The sequence below is a fragment of the Sinohyriopsis cumingii genome, chromosome 19, assembly GCF_028554795.1.
Source record: "Sinohyriopsis cumingii isolate HCF-2022 chromosome 19, ASM2855479v2, whole genome shotgun sequence".
Taxonomy (NCBI): domain Eukaryota; kingdom Metazoa; phylum Mollusca; class Bivalvia; order Unionida; family Unionidae; genus Sinohyriopsis; species Sinohyriopsis cumingii.
Genome location: NC_142979.1, coordinates 43011919 through 43038447, shown reverse-complemented (window position 1 = coordinate 43038447; position 26529 = coordinate 43011919). Strand labels below are relative to the sequence as shown.

The 26529-nt window shown below is 36.5% G+C and overlaps 1 protein-coding gene across 2 annotated transcripts in view; it reads left to right on the top strand.

Annotated features, from left to right (window-relative positions):
* Positions 1-3574: 3574 nt before the first annotated feature.
* LOC149775581 (unconventional myosin-XVIIIa-like) overlaps positions 3575-26529 on the top strand; it is a 287486-nt gene continuing 264531 nt past the window's right edge. The window contains exons 1-2 of one of the 2 annotated variants that reach the window (XM_089943593.1): positions 3575-3671; positions 11561-12662. In XM_089943593.1, coding sequence (XP_089799719.1) covers positions 11619-12662 — 1044 coding nt within the window. In that variant the 5' untranslated portion in view covers positions 3575-3671; positions 11561-11618. Of the gene's footprint in view, positions 3693-11560; positions 12663-26529 lie in introns of both variants that reach the window. The other variant, XM_089943592.1, reaches the window with a different exon arrangement.

Genomic DNA, 26529 nt, shown 5'->3' with positions numbered 1-26529 from the left:
TTCTTTCTTCTCAGATGAATTGGATCGTTTCATCTTGATAGCAAAAAGTCAAATGACTAAAATTTAAACACCATGGACTAATTTATAGTCATGGCAGACCAGCGTATATAAAGGGCATGTGTCTTGTCCTTTCACTATTCATTTCACTCTCAAACCGAGCACAACGACGGAAGAGACTACCCAGATCGAACGTTTCATCAGAGCGTTGCGAGGGGTCATTAGAAAATTTTCTTCAGACCAGCCGACGGACTACTCTCCTTCCTTTCGAGATAAAAGTGAAAATACTTGCTATATCTGTCAGAAGAAAGGGCATTGGTCTTCAGAGTGTCCAGACCGTCAAAAAAGGAAAAAAGGGGTTAGAAACGACAAAAGTCAAGATACCTGTTATTATTGTCAAGAAAAAGGACATTGGTCTCCAGATTGCCCTTAGAAACAAGAGGAGCAAGAAGAGAGGGATTCTGGAGAGGAAGAAGAAGAAGAAGAAAGTAGACAGGTGAAGAAAAAGAAACAGGAGAAGAAAAGAAGAAGGGAAGAAAGTGAGGATGAAGAGGAGGAAAAGACTGTGACGGTGAAGAAATTGAAAAAACAGAGAGAGTAAACAAAGAAACAGAAGAAGTCTATGAACTTTTTAAAGTGCTATGTTGTGAATTGTGAATTGGATTGTAAATACTGATAAAAGAATAAATTAATTATATAAGGTAAGTGTCTTTGGGTTTTGATTTTAAAATAAGAACGTACACTCACACATTCATAAACACGTACTATAGGGGTAAAATGGGTGTTGTTTTTTTTTTTGTTTTTTGTTTGAGTTTGAATGGATGTTGGCAATTGAAAATCTATCTCTTTTCGAGAGACGTGGGTGACCCTGAAAAGGGCCTTTTTTGGTGTAGGGGTGAGTTTAAGCAATCAACTTTAACTGTCTTAAGCCTTTGCCACGGCCAAGGCCTACTTCTGGACTGCGTACTGTTGATGAAGATGATGATTTGGTTGAAATCACTAAGGGTGGCACGGTAGGCTTAGTCACAGGATTGGCGTGTTTAGCTTGGGAAGGTCGTATTCTCTTCGGTCGTAATAAAGAAGTCTGATACATTTGTTTCAGACTTCTTAACTCCGCTAAAATGTCTAACAGTACCGTAACCGTTTGATTTTCACACCCTTGTTTCTTTGCTGCTGCTTCTTCTTCTTGTTTTTTTCTTACCTCTTCTTCTTGCTGTTGTTGCTGTAGGAGAATAGCTTGTTCCGTTTCCTTTTGCTGTTGTATAAATTTCTCCAATTCTTCTTTCTGTCTCTGTCTAAAATTCTCCACGTGCGGTAATGAAGAAGGTAACGAAGGTTCCGGAACAAATTCTTGCGAGGTAAGAAAATCCACAAAATCCCAATTCACCTCTTCTGAAAGTAAGTCCGGGTTCCCTTGGGCGGTCTCCACTGCTGGTGCATCCCAAGTGATCGTTTTCTGAGTTTCCGTCATGTTGAAAAACTGTCGCATGATTGACTACACACATGCACTAGCGAATCTATATAGACCACGTCACGTCACTGACTGCTCTCTTCCGATTGGACGGCCCATGACTGAATTTTGTAACGCGTGTTTGGATTGGTCAGTGAACTCAATCCGTTTCAATCCTTTCTCTACATATAAATAAGCGCAATTCACTGCATTGATTCACCTGTTCTCGGCGCCCCAACATGTGGACCTACGTTCAATCTTCTACGCTTGTGTCTTCGATGATGTTCAGGACGGACATACCGATGTGTGTCCGATCCAAGTGGGCAGTTGTCCATAGGACCGACACCTATGGATACGTAGGATTTACGTGGAGAGGCAAGGATGCCTCAAAAGAGTTTTAGTCTATGGACCTACCATTAGACGAAGCCTAAGACAAAGAAGATGTCGCAGATGCCCTTTATGTTAAGGGAATATTAACATAAACCCAAAGGCCCTTTTCAGGGCCACTCATAGGTCTCGAAAAGATCTTGACTTTCAATTGCCTAGCCCATTTTTTTATTTTTTTTATTAAAAAAAAAAAAAAAGACCCCCCCTCCCTGTTTCAGTTTTTTGCCTGTTCCCTTTCCATAGACCCATCAGGTCGGGACCGTATTAAAATAGGGTCCCGACCCTGTTCCATTTCCCCTTGTCCCTAGATAGGCCCACACAGTATTCCCATGTTCCATTCCCCTTGTCCCTAGACAGGCCCAAACTCTATTCCCATGTTCAATTCCCCTTGTTCCACGAATGGATATTTTTTTTTCTCCCATGTTAAATTACATAGTCCCCAGAGTGGATATTTTTTTCTCCTATGTTAAATTTTACATAGTCCCCAGAGTGGATATACCCTTTTTAACATGGAAGTCCCCTAGTCCCTAGAGTGTCTCTATTCACTACTAAGGAATTATATTTTCCCTATTCTACATTCTGCTGTGTTTAAAGCTTCATGTTGATTAAGATTACGGGCTTTGTTCAGCGAAGAATCAATTATACGTGTAGGATAATTTCTATTTTGGAAATATGTTTGGAATTTATTCAACGAATTCTGTAATTGACAATCATCTGAAATAATGCATCAGTGTATTTTAGCCTGGCTATATGGCATACCATTTTTCCACATATTGGTGGATATTTTTTTCCTTGATATGAATATTTGTAGAGATAATTTTTAGATAGATAGATAGATTAGATAGATAGATAGATAGATAAATAGATAGATAGATAGATAGATAGATAGATAGATAATGCACATTTCTACAAAAGTTTTGGAGCCTTGTCGACCCAAGGGAAACAACCATATAGGGCTTACTTCAGTTCTAACTAGGTTTGTAGGTCAACACATGGTCGCCAGCATTATTTTTGTGGGGTGGTATGGAGTTGGGTCAGTCAGTCACGGTCTGGAGAGTTATTTGCGTAGTTCCGTGCGTAAGCAATCTAAAGCTAAAGCTAATATATATATATATATATATATATATATATATATATATATATATATATATATATATATATTTATTTATGCTGCGGACGCCCTTGGGTCAACATTAAGAATTCAACCAAAAAGTGTAATGGCTATCAATAGTCTACTGATTCTTCAGTTATCACCAGATTGTTTCCTCTCTTTTTTATATTTTGGAGCTCATTAAATTTTTACCTTTATATTTTGGAATTTATTTAATTTTTACCAGGGGCTTGTATATTGACATTTGTTAAATTTTACTTTTTTATGTTGGGTGCATGGGAAAGTTTGCAGGTAACTTTCCGTGGGTCGACGGTACTTCCTCGATCAGTTCTACTGTCCACCATGCATTGCTTATAATCTTCAAAACAAATGCCGTTAAACCTAATTAACAACAACAACTTTTGTTACGAATTCAGCGTACATCCTCTATATTATGCTATTGGTTGAAACACTGACTTTCTCTCACTTCGATTTATTCCTTCTTCGAACCAAACGAATCTGTAGAATGACGTGATTAACGTGCTACAGGTAGTATATGCGATGAATGGAACATTGATATTGAGCGCCCATGATATTTTAAATGGAAAGTGTCTTGAGATGGTCCCCAAGTCGAAGGTAACCGGAAGAAATTTTGGTCCAACCGGAAGTCTATCGTGTCTTGGCGGCTCAGTGATTCTGATAAGGAAGAAAGCTTTCGATTATCGAGACCACGTCCGTAAATTTCTGGTATGCTCGTTTATTTATTAGGTATGTATCTTTTATCTGAATCAGATCAATGAGAAATTATATCCGTCACATAATTCGCTTGTCGGTAATCTTTAAACTAGGACTATAGTCATGACAAAACTAAAAACAATTCGTCTTAATTTGACGGAAGGTAATTGGGGAGGATCTGGGTTGTCAATATTGGGTATTCGCAGTGGATGAAGAGGAAATAGTTTGACTTGGGGAACTCAGAATTAATCTAAACATCTTTGACATTTTTACAATACCTTCTGTCAGAGGCGACACCTTGGGGTGTTGATAAATGTAATCCTTGACGTATCGTTTTAATACTATAGTTCGTTCCACACAACATCGCGAATTTTATCCTGGCAGTAACTCAGTAAATTTTCAAATTAGCGTCACTGAATGTTGCTAAAATGTCCTAATTCATATCATATGAAGCATTTAAAACGAATTCGTTATTTTCAGCTTCATTAATGATGTTAATCTGAAAAATGAGTTACAGATACTACTTAAGTAAAGTCATACAAGTCATAATTAGTCGTACAGTGTAAGACATAGACCCTGATATGTATGTTTTTTGGGGTCGAGGTCTTATTGCCGAAGTATAGGATTGGCATATTCCAGGATCAAATCAGATATTTGTCAAGTTTTAAATTGATGTGGAAACAAACTGGTCCATCCTTCTGTTGCTTTTTGAAATTACCCAGCTTCATCAGTTGTAAAATCCCATAGCCCGATATCCTGGACCACTCATTTTTGAAGTCAGGCAAGTAAAATTTTCCAGGGCTAGTCTGGAACAAGTGCTCTTTTCCCATTTTAAAGAGTTGGCAAATCTGTATTTTCATGCTTTAATCACTTTATTTACCATTATCTGTCCATTCTTGCCTACAGGTTGTACTGAATGCATGTTTCTACCCCTTTACCAATTGGACCATGCATACTTTTATACCTCGTATCACGCCTACCAGTGTTAATTGATAACTATTTTGTGTGTGCACATTCTGTTAGCGCTTGACTATTTTTTGGGCTAAGTGACAAAATTATTGACAAATCAAAAATTGACATATCAGAACATGCCAAACAAACAAAGCTGGTATGATTTGTTTGCAGTGTCTTAAGTGGCTTTTTTGTGTTGGGCTTACTCAAACCGGATCCTCAAGAATGGCTTGCTCTGATTTTAATCCACTGAGTAACTTTAATTAAATTAATGAAAGTAACTTGACTGACACTGGCTTTTATGAAATGATTAATTTAAATGACAGTAATGATCCTTGATTTTTTTTAACTGATTTTACTGGAAATAAACTTCATAAGTGGTATTGCATTTAGTGTGAAATAATTATGCTAACTAATGAGCTGTTTATGTTCATAATTAAATAACAAAACGAAACAGAAGTAGTTGTTAGGCAAGTTGATCTTTAATCTGTGGATAAAACAAGTTTGATAATTAGAAAGAAGGAAAATTTATGTGAAAGTGGAGGGATAAAACATAAGAATGAGTCAGCTATTTCTACAAAGAGCAAAAGCGAGAATCTGTGCCAACAAAAAATGTCAAATATGACATAATTAAAACACAGACATTTTCAGCTGCATATGGTTGATTTTTTTCACAGTTATGAATTTATTGTCTTGCAAGTAAAGAGGTTTTGCAGTTGTTGTAAAGAATATTCCAAACTGGCAAAAGTTGGAAATTCAGCCTGAGTGTATGTCAGTGAGTACAGGCACTTTCCTCATGAAAGTACAGCTCGGATTAAATATCACAGGAAAGACTTGCAGGTTATTCTCAATCATCCTGAAGTTATTTTCAAAAAGGAAGACCATCCTGCCATTCGTCAGCAGTATTTAGAGTGCAAAGTAAGATGAGGACGTACAAGCAGTCACTGTTGAAATTTCTGAAACACTCTGCCTACTGTCTCAGTCTGTTATGCAAACTGTTAGAAATCATGCTTATTATAAGCCATTCCATTGGTGAGTTTGAACAAGGATTTAGTTCAGTAAACTAAATCAAGACTTCATTAAAGAATTCTTTAAACCAAGACAGTTTACAAATTCTAATGAACATTTCAGCAAATGGACCAAAGATCAAGGACCCAGACAGAAGCTATCAACTGATGGTGTAGCACTGGTCCAGGTGACAGACATGTTCTGAGGTAGCCAGATGTGTCAAATCAACCAGATGTTTTAAACACTGTAAATTCTTTAAATAAATAATTATGTTCTACATTATTCCTTTGTTATTTCTGTGGATTGAAGTGCTTACATGTTTTGAAATCTTGGCAATTGATTACAATTTTGGGATAAGTGAAAAGTAAGGTAGGACAAGTGAATTTTCAGTAACTACTTGTCCTGGACAAGTGGGTGAAAAAAAACATTGATTAGGGCCATCCATTTAGTATGTACGCACAAATCTGGCAAAGCTTGACCCCTCCCCCTTCCCCGTACACATGCATACTTTTTTATACCCCTCCCCCACCTGCATATGTACGCTTGATGCACACACACCCAAATTCTATAGAATGGCCTATATTTAATCCACGCAGAAACGATCAAGGATTAATAATGTTAATGTGTTTAATAAAGCAGATAGTCCACTGCTGTTGAATGTCTGGCTGCTTCAAAGAAATAAGGTGTGTAACTTTAAAAAAGTTTGTCTAGTGTCCGCTAAAATTCAAATGCTGACTGAATCCGGTTGAACAGGTTACGTATTAGACAAATTATTTTCGAGGTCTCCCCCCCATTTCCTATGTGTATGTACATTATCAGTAGACCTCCCCACCCCACTACAGCATATGCATTTGGGTTACCCCCTCCATGCGTACATACTAAATGGATGGTCCCTTAGCCCTGATGTGACTTGAGCATCTGTGGCTTTGTCAAGTTAGATATTAGCTGTGTATTGTGTTGTTTACAAAATAAATGTCACTAGTTAGATAGGCCCTTACAATCTATAACCATGGACAAAAAAGAAATAAACACACAATATAAATTAAATATACATAATAGAGTTCACATAAGCTTTAAGTCCTGATACTCAAATTTTACCAGTGAATGGAACTTTTGCCTGTTTTTTTTTTCTTTCCTCTTTTTGGCATTAGTGTCATTTGCATCTCAAGTCATTGCCCCCCCCCCCCCCCAATTAAAACGTTTTCAGCAGGCTCATTTTTATAAATCATCATACTCTTGCACTCCTTTTAAAAAGTCCGTGCTGATACTGTAGTGAACTATAGAAATTACACATACTTAGAATCAGTTATTATTATGGCATATTGATGATTGTACAGTTTTGTCCAAATCAAACTGAGAAAGCTTTGATTACTTTCATGATTTTTATTTATGTCATCACAATTTAATTTAAAAACTGTTTCAACAAAATAGGGCATCATTTTATTTGCCAGTCAATTGTAGGTATTTACAGAGTAGCCCTTGGAAAGACAATCCTTTTCACAGTATAATTACATTGATAAGGAATAATTGTTAATTAGTCACTCTGGCTTCATACCTGTTTGTAAGTCTAGCCTTTAGCTATTCCACAGATTGGCCAGGGCTGACCGATTTATGAAAATGGGGAGCTTCTTGGGAAATATGAGGTTCTTCATGGGGACATGTTACAGGTAGAAACTGGTGCCTTTGAGAATGTCATGTGCATTTGACCTGGAAGCTCTGGTTCCCCGAGAACCTCAAGTTTACATTAGAACCCAGATTCCTCAGAACTCTGTTGGTTAATTTATTTATGCTTTAATTGAATGAGCATAACAGCATCTGATTGGTTCCTTTATAATGGTTACTCAGCCATTTGCCCACTGATGTAGCCCAATAAATCAAAATGGCGACAGGAGGTAGGCTTGTGTTATTCCACATAGGTTTACTAGTTGTCAGACGTTGGATTTAATGGAGCAGCTCCATTTGACTTGAAAAGTGTTTGAAATGCACCAGGATTATAACTATTTTCAGAAAGTTATGATATATAAATTTGTCCCACCAGATTCATAAAGGAGAAAGAGAGAAAACAATTGGGAGAAATGAAGCGGGGATTTCAATAAAAAATAAATTATCGAGAAAGTATTAGGCAGGGACAAAACCTTTCTTATGTATTCTAGGGGTAAGGCCCTTTGTAGGGGGTGGCGACATTGGGTAACTTTCATCCTTTTTCCTTGATGGAGAAATTTGAAATTTGTAGTATTCAGTCTGAGACAATTCGCGAAATAAAAATTGGCATCTTCTTCCAATTGACGCTTATCTAAGCATAGAAGACACTTGTTTTTCCCAATCTGGCACCATTAAATTCCATTCCATGACACCCATATTCAATTTTAGTCATAGAGAACCATTAATGTTCATTTTCTTTCCTTTCATACCCAGTCAGTCACAAACAGAAATGGTAATTACATGCTAATAATGAAAAAAAACTGGACTTTTTGCTAAATAAAAGTCATAAAGTGGTTTGTAATAAATTATCAGTGTTCCAAAAGTTATGCATCAAAAAAGAGATAACATGAAAGAGAGGAATACGGCTAGCTGATGCACTCTGATGCACACTGATGCACTATACAAACTTAAGTGGTGACAGTTTACATGTTAAACATTGTGCTTACATCTGTATTTTGTTGATTTTTGTTAGAGTAATATTACATAACTGCAATTTTTCTTCTTTTTTCTTACATTGATCTATCAAATAACTCGCATTTTTCCATACCTCTTTTGTAATGACTGCTTTATTAAGGTTTAATTGGCTAAGTAATTAAGAGATATTCATTTCATTCAATGAGATATGAATATATTGTAATGGTTCAATATGAGTTTACCCAGATAAACATTGATGATACAAAGTATTGGTAGAAACCAGTAAGAAATCTTGGTAATCCGTTAACCAACTAAACCTCCTTGGCTCATGATACCAAGAATATTTAGTTGCTGATGGTCATGCTACCAGGCGAAGTGGGTGACTAAGTTGCCTAAGAATGTAAACTTTACCTTCTTCTGTTAGGAAAGGGGAAACGACTTTACCTGTGATTTTTTAAGAGGTACATTGACTGACCATACTTTTGAGATGCCCCCTCATCTTAGCTCGGTTAGTTCTAGTGTTGTAGTGAAATGTATTCATCAAGACATCAGTAGCTTGGACTAGTTTTGATGTCAGTTACGTTGACAAACTCTTGCCCATTTACAAGCATGTGTTTTCATTGCTCATTGACCATTAACCCTTTCCTGAGTAAGGTAGAAACTATCACTGCCCAATTTCCGCATGCTATCTTTTGATGATAAAAACATACAAACTTGTGTTTCGAAACTTTAACAATAGTGTGTAAATAGCAATTTGTGTTTTAAGATCAGAATCGGTGATCTGGATATACCTATGTTACTTGCCTCTTGTACACTATTTCATCATAAAATTAATTTGAAACTGTAAATGAACCAGTAATGGGGAAATAATGTTGGACATCGCTAAGTCTGGGATGTACCAGTGTATTAGATTGTCTGTTCGTAAATCATCGTGCAGATATATTCAGAAAAATATACAATATTGAAAGTAAAGATTAGGCATTATTTTATTAAAGATTTAACTTTAAAATGCAATTATATAGGTCAGAATTTTAGGGACATTGTTGTGTTGTGGAATTCGCATTGTAAGGTCTAAGTTGTTTTCTGACTTGACACATATTTGTGAAAATATGGGAAGAAAGCAGCGAATCAGATACCATTTAACCATTGCCTAAAGTTACGACAAATTATGTAGACAAATAAATAAACTGTAAATTTGCAATCCTGTCAATTAAATTGAGTGATTACATTATGAAGACCCCTTCTTTAAAAATAGATGCACTTATGTTAAGCCAATAAATCAGCCCCTTGCGCGTGATGATGTTGACTTTCGGGTTGGGGCTGATATCACCTATTCATTGAAAGCTGCAATTATTTGCAGCCACTTTTGTCTGCACGTATCAGTGTACATGTTATACACTTACCGGTATTTCTTGTGGCTGTGGAGCTACCATCGGCTGAAGGGTTCTTTTGATGACATGTACATAGAGCAAATTCTATGTTTGGTGACTTGTAAGTCCACATGGAATAGCACAACCATTTGTCCTGTGGACATTTTAAATACCGCTATGTGTCTGAAGTGTACACAGGATTGTTCCAGAATGATTTGCATGCAGCAAAATTGCGCATTTTAATAAACAGGTGACATCAGACCCACAGCATCATCCATCAGTATCAACACAGATTTGGGGGTTTGGTTTATCGGACTACACTCACGTCTGTGTTGATTCTGTCAGAAAGAAAGGTTTAGTTCATATACCAACTATAAAGGAGTCATGTCTTTAATTTTATATATTCCATTGTGTTATGTATGAATAGTTATGGTAATGTTTTATCTGCAACGAAGGAATGTGGATGAACAGTATGATCTGAAGACACTTGTGCATTTGTCCTCATGTACATGGTACAGAGGTTGTTTCAGATGCATTTATAAATTTTTCAAAGTGTCATTATTGTGAACTTTTAGAAGGTATAAATAGATAAAAGAAGTTTGAAAAATTGATTAAGTGTAGTTGGTTAAGCATTTTTACTAACTAGAAATTACAGTTATATAATCTGGTTACTCAGTCCAAATTTGTTACAATGTAGTTTCTATTATTCTCTTTTAGAGTCATACTTGAAAATAAAGTATTGCATAAATCCAATGTTAAATACAAATATTAGTACTGGGAAATAGAGGGCTTAATTCAAATAAGAGAAAAACACACACACACACACACACACACACACATTTCGCATCCAATTCTCCCTGTTGAGCTCTCACTTCTCCCTGTTCTGTCCAAAACAAGTCACTTCTCCCTAATATTCAAGTGATGTTTTGGGTTTAACATAATTTCTCAGCACAAGATAGGCTTTATATCATGGCCAGTGTAATTGGTTGAGGAAAACCAAGGACAACTGCGGTAAGAACCACCAACTCACTGTAAGCAGCTTTCTCACATACCCATATTGGCAGAACCTGAGACTCTAACCCACGTGGACAGAGGTGAGATGGCAGTGAGCGGTAAAGACGAGAGAGCTTTTGAACACTCTGCCACCCATAGTTCCAGCAATATTTAGTAATCTTAATAAATTTATGTGCAACATGAAAATGTGAATAGAATGTTGCATTCCTAGCTTTTGGTTCAAAGTCAGGCTTTAAACATTTTTCTTCTGCAGCCCCACTTGCAACCAAATGCTACATCAATGGTTCCCAATCCCCAGGTCACAACCCAAATCAGGGAATTGTAGACAGTGATTATCATATAATATTTGGCAAAAAATCACAGGCTACATATTTCAGTTGAAGCCTTGATGGAACAATTATAATTTTAATTTGCAGCTGTATGTGCATTGTAATTTTATTTATTTAAAATATCAATACATGTAGTCGTAACTGGTTACCAGCAAGGTTTTTTACACAGAATGTACATTATTCGCAATATGCCTGTGCTATCTGTATTTTGCAATTATTGAATTGCAGTACTGCAGTGTAAAAAAATATATTGTTAAAAGAATGTCTCTTGAAAAGAACCCGTTTCTAATTCTGGTTTAAAATTGACTTAATCGTATCAATATCTATGCAGATATTGTCAACATCGTTTAAGGTATCATTTCCAGCAGAATTTTGCAGATATCTTCAAATTTCCATTTCTTTTTCTAATCATGTATTTTTATCAATTATTTATTTTATTATTACTGAGTTCTTTGCATCTCTGCATCATTGGAACCAACCAGGCTTTTGACTTGAAGAATAAGATACATAATAGTATGAATTGGTATGAAAAGTTATGGCGTTAGTCAGGTAAAGGTATGGTATTTAAGTTAATAGTCATGTTAATAACTATTGTTTTATTTTTTTATTTCAGGAGCTGAGTAGCTTCCAGTTTCCTTATCCAATGAAAGGCCGATAGAGAAGAGGTAGAAATGTTCAGTTTTATGAAAAAGGATAAGGACCACAAAAAGGAGAAGGATGAGCGAAAGAAAGACAAGAAAGAAAAAAAGGAAAAGGAAAAGAAAGAAAAGCAACGAGAGCCTGTAACACAGGAGGAGTTGAAGAGACTTGAGGAGGTTAAAAAGGGAGTGTTTCGAAGATTTAGTGACCGCGAGAAACAAAAGAAAGTAGTTACTAAAACAACATCAGATATAACTCAAGTCCAAAGGGATGGAAGTGACAGTAGTATAAGTAGCTCTAGTACGGAAAAACCCAGCCCAGTACGTGAAGTTCCAGCAGATGGTGCTGGTGATAAAGGAAAACAACTTCCACCTCCTATTTTACCTAAACCCAGTTTCAAGGGGATCCTCAAAGGGTCTGCCAGTGCCCCAAATCAATCACTGCCATCTAATCTTGATGATTCATTAGTTTTACAGAAGAACACAAAGCTTAATGAGCAGATGTCTGGAGTTTATGACAGAATGTCCCAAGAAGCAGCTCGGTCCCAGACAGCACCTCCTTCCAGTGGGGCACAAAATGTGTTAGTGGAGTCAACTCAAGAAGAACCCATGTCCCCTGTTGCAGAGAAATCCTATAAAGTCAGCCTGAAGCTCCCAGAATTAGTCCCTTCCAAAGCCCCTAGAGTTCGTGAATTGGTGATTACAAGAACCCCAGTAGGTGACTTTGGGTTTACCTTGAGAAAGGGAGTTTTGACACAAAGAAGTAATCCTGATTCTAAACAGACAGTGATATTTGCGGAACCGGGTGTAGGACAGAAAGGCTCAGTTACTGGACTTATTCCAGGTGACAGGCTTGTAGAAGTAAATGGTGTAAATGTGGAACATTCTCCCAGAGAAGAAATTGTTGAATTAATCAAGAAAGCGGGAGAGTCATTGACACTGAAGGTACAGCCAATCCCAGAGCTGATAGAACTTAGTGTCCGCCCATCTGCAGATGGTGGGGTGGTAGATGTTCAGGATCAGATGGCCAAGGGAGGGACCTTAAAGAGAAGTGGAAGCATGCGCTACAAAAAGGGGGTAAGTCTAAAAACAAAGTAATGTTTTGTCTATAGTTATAACATTCCAGTCTGCAGAGCAAAGCTGTGGTCATGTTATTTACAGCATTTGTGCTGCAGAAATTGCCTTGGCTTGGATAAGGCTCGGTTATTTCAGAATAATTTGGACAATTCCAGGCGAAAGGATTGACTGAAGATCTTTTTTAATCATGCCAATCATTGATCTGTTCTGACCCTTAGATCTAGTTCCTTTTTTGACGAGAGTCCCATTTCTCTAACAGCTTATATTGATCATGTGACCAAACCCTTGTCAGAGGACTCTAGCTGAAAAAGAAAAAGTTACTACAAGTTACACCAGTACATAATAATAACCCAATCTGTGCACTTCACTGACTGTAATCCTTTTATTTATAGTGGATTTCTCGGACACTGTTGTTCTTACAGTCATCATGATGCACCTTGGGGAATACTAAATCTTTATACCAAAAGTAGTATACTGTGACCTACTTCCTTTTACGCCTTTTATGGATAGGTCAGTACCTGTATTGCCCTCATTTTAATCGTGTGAAGTCATGAAAATATACATCTGTATCATATGATTCCGGGTTTTCATTTAAAACCGGTCAGCAACTGAATTGACCATTTCAAACTGTTTCTTGTCTGGTTCAGATTGCAAGATTTTAAAAATTCTAAGCAATAAACTAAACTTGAAAACAAAATGTTGAAAGAAAAACAAACCAATCTGAGCTTGAAAAAAGTTCATAGATCTTGCATTTTAAGTTTCTAGAAATAAAACGCTTGTTTTTTCGAAATCTAATTGGCATCTGTTGACAGTCTTCATTCTCCATTTTAGTAGAAACAGAAATTATTGATCAGTATATATATATTTTTTTACTCATTAACTAAAAATAGAAAGATTGCATTTTCCAGAAAGGTAATTAGCACCAGTCTGCATTCCTCATATTCAATGAGAATAGAAAAGTGGTACATGACAGAAATTATCGATCAGTAAAGTATTCATCTATTTATTAACACGCATTTCTGCACACTTATATATGAATTTCTGAATTCAGCCTAATTGTCTGTTTATTCCATGGAGTTTTGTAGTAATTTTCTACCGGATATTTACAGACTGATAAAGTAATAAGTTCTAATTTTCACTGTTCATTATTTTGGATTTTCAAAGCTAAAATCGTCTGTCCTGTAAACTCCATCAAGTCTGTTTTGTTTTGAATTGTTTGATTTTGAAACAATACTCACTGAATGGTTGGTTTGGGTTAACTTAAAATGTGGATAACTCTGGTCTGAATAATCAAGGCTCTACAGTAACTGCAAGCTCAGATTTAATGATGTAACATTTGATGTGTTTAGTCCTCATTTTGTATATGTGTTTGCTGTAAATCTAACTCAGTTTTTTTTCGGGACAGAATTTACTTCATCGTTTCATGAATATGCCTGTGGCATATACAAAACAAATTCAAGAGACTTTCTTTGTACACTACAGATCAGATTGGAGACCTATATGTTACAATTATATTTAATAAAAAATGAGATTTAATTACATTGTACCTTGAAATTAAGGTTTCCATAACAAATAAAATTAGTATGGCTGTCCCTACACCAACACTATTGTTTCTGGTGTTTTTTTGAATGATTGTACCAATAACTGGAAATAATTAAGTCTGGAGAGAAAGGTGTTTCTTTTCCTTACTAATTTTTTAGCAATGAATGCCTCCCAAATATGATCAAAATGTTGTATTTATCATCTTTTTTGTCGTTTTTTTTTTTTTTTTCCAGAGAGAACATGCCCTCAGATACCCCATGCTGCTTAATGCCTTTAGCTCTCACTAATGGTTGGCCTTTCAAATTGGTTTGGGGTGTCTTCAAATTTTTCTAAATGAAAACCCTGTCAGCAGTCAACATTGAGTGTTGATAAATAGTAGTTTTATGTCTGCATCTCCATGTACAAGTGTCTTCTAACAGACCAACTTCTTGTATTGAAATCTTTTTATCTTCATCTCTGCGCAGTGGTGTTTGTTTTAATAGCAGCAATAACTTATCTTTTGCTGTTGTATGGGTTATCCTTTTCTCATTTTGACAATCCACTGTCCATTTCATGTATTCACATGTTGAATTTTACAGGCACATAATTTAAATCATGTAATGGATAGTGTAACACAGAAATTCAAAATAACTGTAGAACGGAGAACATTAAACACTCGCTACAAGCATTTTTCTTAGTAATGACTTGGGCATAAAGTCCATACAGCCTGGTGTACTTGAAAATGATTACAGTTCTATGCAGGCTCCAAGAGTGGATTGTATCATAATGACAATTCTCTACTCTGTTACATGATTTAAATTATGTGCCTGTAAAATTTTCTTGTTTTGAAATTCAGTTCCTTAAGGATTTTGATCCTTTAGGATTTCATTACGTCACCTCACTTTTAAATTTACAACTAAGGTAGATATACCAGTAATTCCTTATGTTAAGGAATAACATAACAGCCTGCATAACATTAAAGTGCAGGAAGAGGCTTGTATATTAACCTCTCTTTCTATCAAGAATCTCGTTATTGTTGTTGTTTCCTTCAGGACACTGTTTATTAATAATGTCCTTGCTCTCTCAAGAAGAGAGAAGAAAAAAAATAAACTGTTGTTGCACGTGTTTCTGTATTTTTATTTTACCTCAGTAAAAGGTTGCAGTGAGAAACAAGGAAAAATGGTTCCTAGCTGTTTATCTAGTGCACACACAGGTGTGTACATAGTACACATTGCATACAATCAGGTGTTTATCTAGTGCATGCACAGGTGTGTACATAGTACACATTGTATACAACCAGGTGTTTATCTAGTGCATACACAGGTGTGTACATAGTACACATTGCATACAACCAGTTGTTTATCTAGTGCATACACAGGTGTGTACATAGTACACATTGCATACAACCGGCTGTTTATCTAGTGCATACACAGGTGTGTACATAGTACACATTGCATACAACCAGGTGTTTATCTAGTGCATACACAGGTGTGTACATATTACACATTGCATACAACCAGGTGTTTATCTAGTGCATACACAGGTGTGTACATATTACACATTGCATACAACCAGGTGTTTATCTAGTGCATACACAGGTGTGTACATAGTACACATTGTATACAACCAGGTGAGTGTATAACATTCAGATATATTGTCATTATTTCTTTTAAATTCAGAGTAATGTCAGGACAGTCTGTATCGTAATGTGGCCACAAGAGGGGTCTTGTAGACATTAACATAGAGTGAGACCATCCATTGCTCAAAGTACAGTATGGAAATGTTTTGACTATTGTAAATTATGGCCTTCTGAAATCTGGAATCCAGCTGTTTCCTGCCTTACTCCCCCTCTCCTTGTCAGAATTTGTGGGCTCACAGACCTACGACCTCAAAAAGGAGGTTAAAAAAAAAACTGAGTGGCTTAGCTCTTCATTTTGGAAGAGTACTACAGGTAACCAGGACCAGTCTAGCAGGTCCTGAAGGATCAGTCTCCAGCATTTTATTCCAGAATCTTCTTGGTTACAGGAAGTTAGCATTATAATTGATCTCCCCATTAAAATGTTTTCCTCTAGGGGAACCTTCAGGATTCCTATTTGCAAATCCTGATATTTCTTTCATGCTGCAAATATCTCCTCTTTTTTCTTAAAGCAAGGAAGTTTTTTCAGTTCCATGTTCTGCTGTCTGGAATCTCTTCCACGCCCAAAGTCTTCACCATTGATATAGGAACAGTAGTGGCATGCCTTTGAATACTGTGAACATCAATTCACCAGTGTTTAGGTGATTTGTTGATCCACAATGTTCAGGTTCAATCCCACCATGAGGATCTGTTCCATTGTTGGTCCACAGTAACTTAAGAAGTTGGGATTCATTCCATTAAGACTTTATTTACATGGAAATGAATTTCCTCAGGAACCAGAACATAGTCCGGGTTCTACAGAATCTCAATGATTGAATACTGGCACGTGTAGGTTCGCTTTGAGTAAAACATCATTGTCTCCTCTACTGTACCTGTCCTGTTTAAGTGTTTCCCTTTAGGGTGCAAGATAAAAAAAATCATAGATTTTTTCAAAATTGCAAAAATCTTGGGAATACATTTCAGCATGTTATTGGTCAGAAATAATTAGGTTTAAAACAAAAATAGCAGGCTAGAAGGATTTTCTTCACTCTTGAAAGACTATGGTCTAAAAGGATAAAAACAGAGTCAATGACCTACTCAAATGAGTCAGATAGTGGTGTTTGATTGGTCGAATGCCAGTGATGACATCACTGTGAAATTGTCAATAATCTGACAAAGTAACAGTGGACATAAAATGTGCATGTAATTAATGATATCAATAAAATCTTATAACAAATGCTAAAACTGCTGACAAGAAATGGAAAAAAATCTGTTTTTGAGAAAAATGATAATGTCTTTTAAGAAGAAAATCACAGTATATCTGAATTTTCAAGCCCTGTCGAGATTACTCGACTGAAAAGGTTATTTCAGGAAATTCTTACCAAAGTACGAAGCTTGGAAATCAGCATCTTTTAATGCATCTGCCAGGACTCTCAGGATGGGATTTTAATGCATGTGTGAGGACTCTTGGGATGGGGTTTTAATGCTTGTGTCAGGACTGTCAGGAAAAGGTTTTAATGCATGTGTCAGGACTCTTGGGATGGGGTTTAATGCTTGTGTGAGGACTCTTGGAATGGGGTTTTAATGCATGTTGTCAGGACTGTTGGAATGGGGTTTTAATGCATGTGTCAGGACTCTTGGGATGGGGTTTTAATGCTTGTGTGAGGACTCTTGGGATGGGGTTTTAATGCATGTGTCAGGACTCTTGGGATGGGGTTTAATGCATGTGTGAGGACTCTTGGAATGGGGTTTTAATGCATGTGTCAGGACTCTTGGGATGGGGGTTTAATGCATGTGTGAGGACTCTTGGAATGGGGTTTTAATGCATGTGTCAGGACTCTTGGGATGGGGGTTTAATGCATGTGTGAGGACTCTTAGAATGGGGTTTTAATGCATGTGTCAGGACTCTTGGGATGGGGTTTTAATGCATGTGTGAGGACTCTTGGAATGGGGTTTTAATGCATGTGTCAGGACTCATGGGATGGGGTTTTAATGCTTGTGTGAGGACTCTTGGGATGGGGTTTTAATGCATGTCAGGACTCTTGGGATGGGGTTTTAATGCTTGTGTCAAGGCTGTCATGAAAGGGTTTTAATGCATCTTTCAGGGTTCTTAGGGTGGGGTTTTAATGTATGTGTAGGGACTCTTAGGATGGGGTTATATTGCATGGGTCAGGGCTCCAGATGGTATTTTAATGCATCTGTCAGGACTCATGATGAAAGCATCTGTCAGGACTCTTGGGATGGGATTTTAATGCTTGTGTCAGGGCTCTCGGGGTTAGGTTTCAATACATGTCAGGACACAGGATGGGGTTTTAATGCATCTGTCAGGGAGGCTTTGCATGAAAAGGGGTTCAGCACTTCTATTATGGAAGGGATCATGACCGCTTGAGCCTCTTTCTTCCCCCTTACAAAAGCAATTATCATACAAGACTTGCTTCCTGATAGCACCCATTTCAGCTTCCAAGATGAGGGACTGCATGCAGTCACAGTGGACCCACACTACATGCAGCTATGTTCCGATGAATCAATCATATCAATGATGCAACTTTGTTTTCGTCTTATTGAGCCCAGCTTTTTAGTCTATAATATTCATAGACTAGAAGAGCTTATGGAATAGTCTGTTGTCAATACACTGTCCATTCACCTGTTAGCACAAGTTCGTTATAACTACTCCTCCTAAACTGTCTGGAGGATTGCTATGAAACTTCACACACATATTCATCCCATGGTCTAGTTGGTCCTAAATGAAAATGGTGTTTCTTGGACATCCAATATGGCCACCACAGTTGTTGTCTTCAAAATCTTGTTATCACTACTCCTGAGTGGATGGTTGAGATGGGGTTTTCACATAAAAACTTCTTATGTTATCTTTTTTGGTCCTTGATGAAATTGGTGCCAATCTGATGTTCAATGTGGCCACCATGGCAGCTATCATTGCTCCTCCTGAATGGATGGTCTTATCAACATTGGGTTTTCACTGAAGTACAGTTGGTCCTAAATGATGATGGTACATATACTAATCTGATGTCCAGTATGGCTGCCATGGCCACCATCTTGAAAATTTTGTAATTCCTACATCTCTTGAATGGATGGTCGTATCAGTTGTTGGGTTTTCACTAAAGACTCTTTTATTATGTCTGGCTAGTTCTAACAAAAAATGGTGTAATTCTGACATCAAATATGGATGCCATCATAAAAATTATGTCACAACTCTGCTTAAACAGAAAACCACGTTGATGTGGGGATTTCACCAGAAGACTTTTACAATGTCCAGTTGGTCTTTAATGAAAATGGTTCTGATCTGGTGTCCAGTATGGCCACTACAGAAGCCATCTTAAAAATCTTATTTCTTCTCCTGCATGGAAAGTTGTATATTAAAAAGATCGTTGTCTCTACCCTGTATAAATGGGGTATTCACCAATAGTCTTCTTATCTTGCCTTGTTGCTTCCAAATGGAAATGGCTACCATGATGACTGTCTTAAAAATATTGTCACTGCTGCCCCTGAATGGATGATCACTATGACAGGTAGTTTTCACTAAACCCAAAATGAAAATAGTGTCAGTCACACATCTAGTATCGCTGCTATGACAACTGCCTTATAAATCTTGTCACTTCTCCCCCTGAATGGATTCATTATGACATGGGGTTTTCACCAAAAGACTTCAAATGATGACTGCTTTGTTCTAAGTGAAAGTGGTGTCAGACTTACATTCAGATATTTTACCACAGCAAAGCTTGTTATTGCTGAAGAATATCAGAGATGGTTTCAACACTCAACAGTTAAAATGAAGAAATGATCTTATCTTCAATTCCTGGAAATTCTTTTCACCCAGTAGAACATCGGAGTCCCTTTAAGTAGTCTTGTCATTTTGTATGTTAATGGTAGTTATAATGATCCATCAACCTGAATGAATTAAATGAATTAGTGAAACTTGTAGCAGCAGGAGTATTTATAAAATCAAACATAGTTTCTCCAATGAAAAAAGATAAGAGTTTAAAAAAAAACAGTGCATCAAGTCTGAACATTTGAAGTATATGTGTAACTGGAAATTCCAATGTTAACCATTACTGAATTTAAATTTAAGAAATCTGATAATTTTACAAACTTTGATCAAAGAAATTTAAACTTTTCTTTATAGATCAGTTAAAAAAGACAATAACAACAACTGCAATAATAATAATAATAATAATACAATATTTGTTTAAAAAATTTAGCTTTATGAACTGCCATTCAGAGTTCACCTATGTTGAAAGACCAGTTTGCCTTTTGCCATTGATAGCTGCATAAAGTGTGTTTGACTACTTGGGTGCACATCCACAAACTAACCCCCAATTAATGTCTGTCTAGTACACATCCACAAACTACCCCTAATTGGTCTCTGTGGCAAATTTGGAAGTCTGTCTCAGTGAAGAAGGAATTGTCTGACATGTTGCACTCATTCAGGCATGAGTTACATACACAGATAATGGCAGTATCACTTACTCATTGTATTTGTTTTAAAAGTGGAGGAATAACAGGCACTGATTTGATTTTTTAATAGATAATGTGGGAGTTTGGTTACTGAACACGTTGGAAATTTTCTTATCCCGCAGGGGTAGATCAGTGTCGTCTCAATGCATGATGAAAAATCTCACAAAAGTTTGAACTTTTTCTTTCCTTCTCTTGAGTTCATTTTTGTTCAGAATAATAAATTCTAAGATATTTTCCCAAAGCCATACTTTGAACCAAAGCCCATTTAGTGATTTCAAAGTTCCTTATATACTTGCATATAAGAGCGCAACTTAAAAAATGTTGACCCTGATATGCCTTCACATATTATGCCAGCAGATCAGGGTCTGTGTTTATTCTGTTGATTACTCATTACAAAACTGCTTACAGAGCAGTCTGTATTTGGACTCAAAAGCGAGTATATATATGGTAAACCTTTGGAATATACATATATAATAACAATAATAATGATAATAATAATAATAATAATAATAGTAAGGACTTTATATAGCACCTAATCTTTAGAAGCTCGAAGCAGTTTACAACATTGGACAACAACTATGAGATAAAAAAACATATAATGATATGATTACAAAAACAAACACCATGAAATTAGAAAACATAAAAAACATGCTGAGAATATTTAAGGTAGGAAACATTATTAGGTCTTTAAGTTTGTTCTTGCAGTCAAAATAAGTGAGTTTTGAGAGCACTCTTGAATAGGATCACTGTGTCTTTGTGTCTAAGTTCAGTGGGCAATTCATTCCACATTGCTGGGTCCTGATATGTAAAAGAACGCTGTCCATATGACTTTGTTTTCATAGTGGGAATAATGAGTATACGATTGTGAGAAGAGGAGCGTAAGTATCTTGCTGGTGTGTACACATGGGTGAGGTCATATAGGTATGTTGGACTAGAGCCCATCAGTGAAACGTAGCACAAGAGAACAAATTTTGTGTTTGATTCTGGATCGAATGGATAGCCAGTGTAGGGTACAAAGCAGCGGGGAGGGGTGCTCTGATCGTGGTACTCTAAGTATGATCTGAGCAGCTGTGTTTTGAACTTTTTGAAGTTTCTGGAGTAGATATTGAGATGAACCAGACAGAATTGAGTTACAATAGTCCAGTCTTGAAAGTACTAATGAACACACAAGTGTTTTAGTGGCGTCAACTGAAAGATATTTGCGAATGGAGCTGATGCATCTCGGCTCAAGATATGCAGTCTTGCATATGTTCATGACATGTTGGTGCAATGTGAGAGTACTGTCCAGAGTAACACCTAGGTTTCGTACTGATTGTGTGAATTTAATGTTGGTGTTGCTGATATTTATTGTTTGAGGTAGAGGATTTGAATGAGAAAGTCTTTTTGTTGTGATCAGAATGGCCTCAGTTTTATCATCATTCATATGCAGCTTGTTACCTGTCATCCATGATTTCACATCAGAAATGCACCTCTCTACACCTTGGATGGTAGCATCAACTTCAGTTGGGTGGCTAGATTTGTATATTTGGGTGTCATCATTGTACAATTAGTGAGACACTGGATGATGATCTATGACACTTGAGAGTGGCTGAGTGTACAGAATGAAGAGAACAGGTCCAAGAACAAACCCCTGTGTAACACCACAACATAGATCAACTGGGCTGGAGTGTATTCCATTTGCAGACACAATTTGTGTCCTGTTGACCAAGTAGGACTTGAACTACAGTAAGGCTGTATCATGAATGCCAAATACATGCTGGAGATGGTGAAGTAATATATCATGGTCTATTGTGTCAAATGCTGCAGACAAATCAAGGAGAGTGAGGACTGTAATCTTTCCGCTATCCAAAGCAGAGAGAATGTCATTACGGTAACTACTTTTAGAAGAGTAGTTTCAGTACCATGGCAAGGGCGATATGCAGAGTGTACATTGCTAAAAAGACTGTTTGAATTCAGATGAGATACAAGCTAAGATAGAACAACCTTTTCTAAGATTTTTGAAATGAATGGGAGATTAGAAACTGAGTGGTAGTTCTTTAAATCGTTATGGTCTAGTGTTGGTTTCTTCAGCAGAGGCTGTTATATGTACAGCAGTGATTGTTTCATTCATAACTATTACAAATGACATGAATCCAGATCTCTCACTGCATAATGTACTGGCAGATCAGAGTTTCTGAAAGTTGTTAGGAGTACTCATTAAAACAAACAACATAGACACTGATATGCCAGTGCATTATGTGACAGCAGATCAGGGACTGTGTTTGCAGACATACTTGGCTTGTCAGCAAGTATATGCAGCAATCAGTAGTTGCATGGAAGGGCAGACATGCACATGAATGTTAAAGTGTAAGGCAGGCTCAAACAAAATATGGTCTTGAAGAATGCAGAGTATTTTGTCGAATCTCAGTCTTGTACCTTGACAGCACTGTATCACAGATGTAAAAATGGGTGCCAGGTGAATGCTTGGTTGGAATGGGGGAGGGAGGGGGTGGAGAATTCAGCTGTTCATGTACAATATCACTCACTGTACGCTTGCCAGTCTTTTAGATAGCTATGCATTATGTGAAGATAAGTTCGGAGATTACAACCCATGAAGCTTGTTTGCTTGCTCTTAATTAAGTCTCTATTGTTGAAGGGTGTATAGAAGTCTGTAAATGATATTTGTCAATGAACTATCCTCTTCCCAGGAATGTCAGATATTTAAAATAGATCGATACATATCAAATTATGGGTGTATCTGCCTATTGTAGTAAATTTCAAACAGCTCTGTAAGATAATCAACATAAAATAATGAACAGAAAGAAAGTTTTGAAAACAGCTCTAAATGACAAAATTTCTTGCAAACAGCAATCATAAAAAAGGCACAATACTAGCAAAACTTTAAAGATCTGTTAATCACCAAGAAAATCAAACAGGTATGTTCTGATAAATAACGTTTTCCTTTCTTCTGTCAAATTGTTGAAAAATATATTTTTTACAATGTGTCCCAAACGTTAGATTTGAAGATTGAGGAGAGTAATGATTCTGCTAAGTCTTTTCACAGTGTTAGTTTCTTGATAAAAATTAAGTTAATATTTTTTTAAAAAAATAGTTTCCAGGCACATTTTAAGTAACTATGCTTTTCTGTATGGTGTCATGTCATTGGCTTCTTTGTTATCAGTAGCTGTTTTGGCTGTTAGTGACATGCCCATTAGTGCTTACTTCTGATGCAGTAGACCAGTGGTTCCCAACCTTTTTGATTATGAGGACTCGCTCTTAACTGCAAATAAAATTTCTTTGACAACCTTCCCAAGCTAATATGTAGTACTTTTATTATCCCTTAGAATAACCCTGCAGCCCCCCCCCCCCCTCCGAGGTCTACAGCCCACTGGTTGTGAACCACTGCAGTAAATCATGTAAGTTTTTGTACACAATGAGTTCTCATGCTGGATGACTTTTATCAGATTTTGTAGGAGCTGAAGATATGTAGGGGATGTACAGATGAACCTCTCTTGAAAGACCATCCCCTTCTGTCAAAAAAATGATGGTCTCTCAAGACAGGTGGTCTTTCATAACAGGTCATATCACTGTATAATCAGTAAATCTTTGCATTGAGAATATGGTCTTTCAAGACAGGTGGCACCACGTGGCAGTGGTCTTTCAAGACAGGTTTTACTGTAGTAGCATTTAATGGCATCTCAACGCAATGGTGGCAAAATGTTGCCAACTTGAAGTAAACAGTAAATAACGTAAAAATAAAGAAATTGTATAACAGTAAAAAAAATGTCGAAAAGAAGAAATTCCATAACAACTTTATTTAGTGTGGACAAAATGGAGGCAGGCAATGAAATAATCCTTGATGGGTTTGTGCTAAAACACATAAAGATGTTTTGTTGAATATTTTAGTACTGATAAGGAAGTCGTTAAGTAGGAATTTAATAAAACATGATCTTTAACTAAGGTTGTTGTTGTTGTTGTTGTTGTGGGGTTTAACTCCATTTTTCAGCACGATAGGCTATACATGGCGGCCAGTATTAATGGTGGAGGAAGAACCCGGAAAACCCCGGAAAGAACCACCGATCCACGAGAAGCTACTGGCAGGCTTTCTCACATGTTTAACTAAGGTTACATCTGTTTTGTTACAGGAATAGTCTTCATTATGTAACCTTGACAGATTGTATAAATTAAATGGTAATGGCTGAGGTCTTTTTTCATTATGCCTAATAAAGATTTTGTGGTTCTGGTTACAAAACCAACCTATGTTTTTCATGTTGATCCTACATTTTTGGTGGGGTTGGGGGGAATTTAGGATAAAGAAAAAAAAATTGGAAATTTTTTTTATCACAGGGTTGTAACTACAATCAAAAGTTTAATCCAGGATGCGAATGATGCTTATATGTTAGCTTATGCTTCAATTAAATCTTTCCAGCTCCCCCCCTACCAAAAGTTTGTTCCAACCTACCTACCCTATTTTTAATGTTAGAAGAATCACACAGATCTTTTTATTTGTCTAATGATCAAATAATGTTCACACTTCTAAAGTAGAAAAGAGAAATTAGAAGCAGAAAAAGATTACTCAGGGAATGCCTTGGCTATTGGAGAAATCCTGATTTGATAACAGAAAAAAAAATCATAGCATATAACATTTTACAGCATCAGGTTGCTGTTAAGTGACATTTTGACAGTTTTGACCGTTATTGAAGTGTATAGGGTTTATGAAAGAGAATACCTCATACTGACTAACACTAAATAGAGGTCAATATGATCTTACTGGTTCTTGAAACTTCATACTTGCCGACATAAATGTTAGTAACTCATGATTATTTGAATTTTATGTACTCAGAGAATAAATACAGATATCTTAGAGTTCGAAATTTTCGGCAATGTCACACTCAGGCCTTCATCAGCAACTACTGTTGATCATGCGACTTCAAGCTCCTTGTCCCAGTTTAGTGTTGGCCTCCGCTTTCATATTTCAATTTTCATTCACCTCCTTCAACCTTCCATATGTTCTCAGATGTGATGACCTTGATCTGAAAGGGAATGATGGAATGTCCCATATTGCTACAATGTATAGCTCTCAACAGAGGCATTCCTTTATCCTTTTTTTCTAACACTGTTTCACTAATATAGTCATTCTTGCAGTCAGTACATTTGAAATGATAAACCTCACAGTTTAAAAAAAAAAATCCATATTGTCTTTCACATGTGTAAGTTGTTCCCATAAAGAATTGTAAGGTTTGTGATAATCCCATGTTGTCTGTATATTCTAGCTAGGACTTTGATGTACCTTGGATGTATGTCATACTGATGTTGGTTTCATTGAGCCACTACTGGTTTTATATGGTGTTTTTAAAAATTCACTCTGGATAGCCATTAACTTGTTGATCAGTAATTATTCTATTATGTGATTCTGTTTTGTGATTCAATACAAAAGTTTGAAATTGAATTTATTTGAGTATAGTGAAAATGCTGGTTCACCTGCTTGATGCCATAAAATATTTTTGAGCACCATGATGGTGCTCATCACGAATTGTTGTAAATCACATGACATACATTGTATGTCAAAGCATCTCACATGAATATGCAAATCACATGACATACATTGTAGTGTCAGAGCATCTCTCACATGAATATGCAAATCACGTGACATACATTGTAGTGTCAAAGCATCTCACATGAATATGCAAATCACATGACATACATTGTAGTGTCAGAGCATCTCTCACATGAATATGCAAATCACATGACATACATTGTAGCATAAAAGCATCTATTACATGAATATGCAAATCACATACATGTAGTGGCAAAGCATTTTTCACAGGAATATTATTATTTATATTTCTGATTATGTTCAAAGCGTCAACTAGTTGCTATTCTTCTGATTGTAATGGTTGGGACAAAGTCCAAGTAGCAAAGGCTTTTGCAGTGAAATTTTTAATATAGAAAGAATATTCGGTTTTTGTCTCATGGAAGCCATTGCAGTATTTGTCAGAATCTTTGGTGGATTTTGCTAAATGCAAACTCGTATATTTAGCCATAATGATAATGTCATAATGAGAGATCTTTACACAGGTACTGCCTGCAATTGCTTCATAGTGGAGTTACAGTACATACTGATAGATGAAAAAACTGTCTTTTTCTCTAATTATTTTCACTTTTTGGGTGACTTAATTTTATATTTATCGTTAAAGTCTGTTTTCTTTGTTGCTTCATCACTATTACATGAGGCAGATTGTGCCATATATAGTCTTGAGTTTTTCTTATCTGCACACC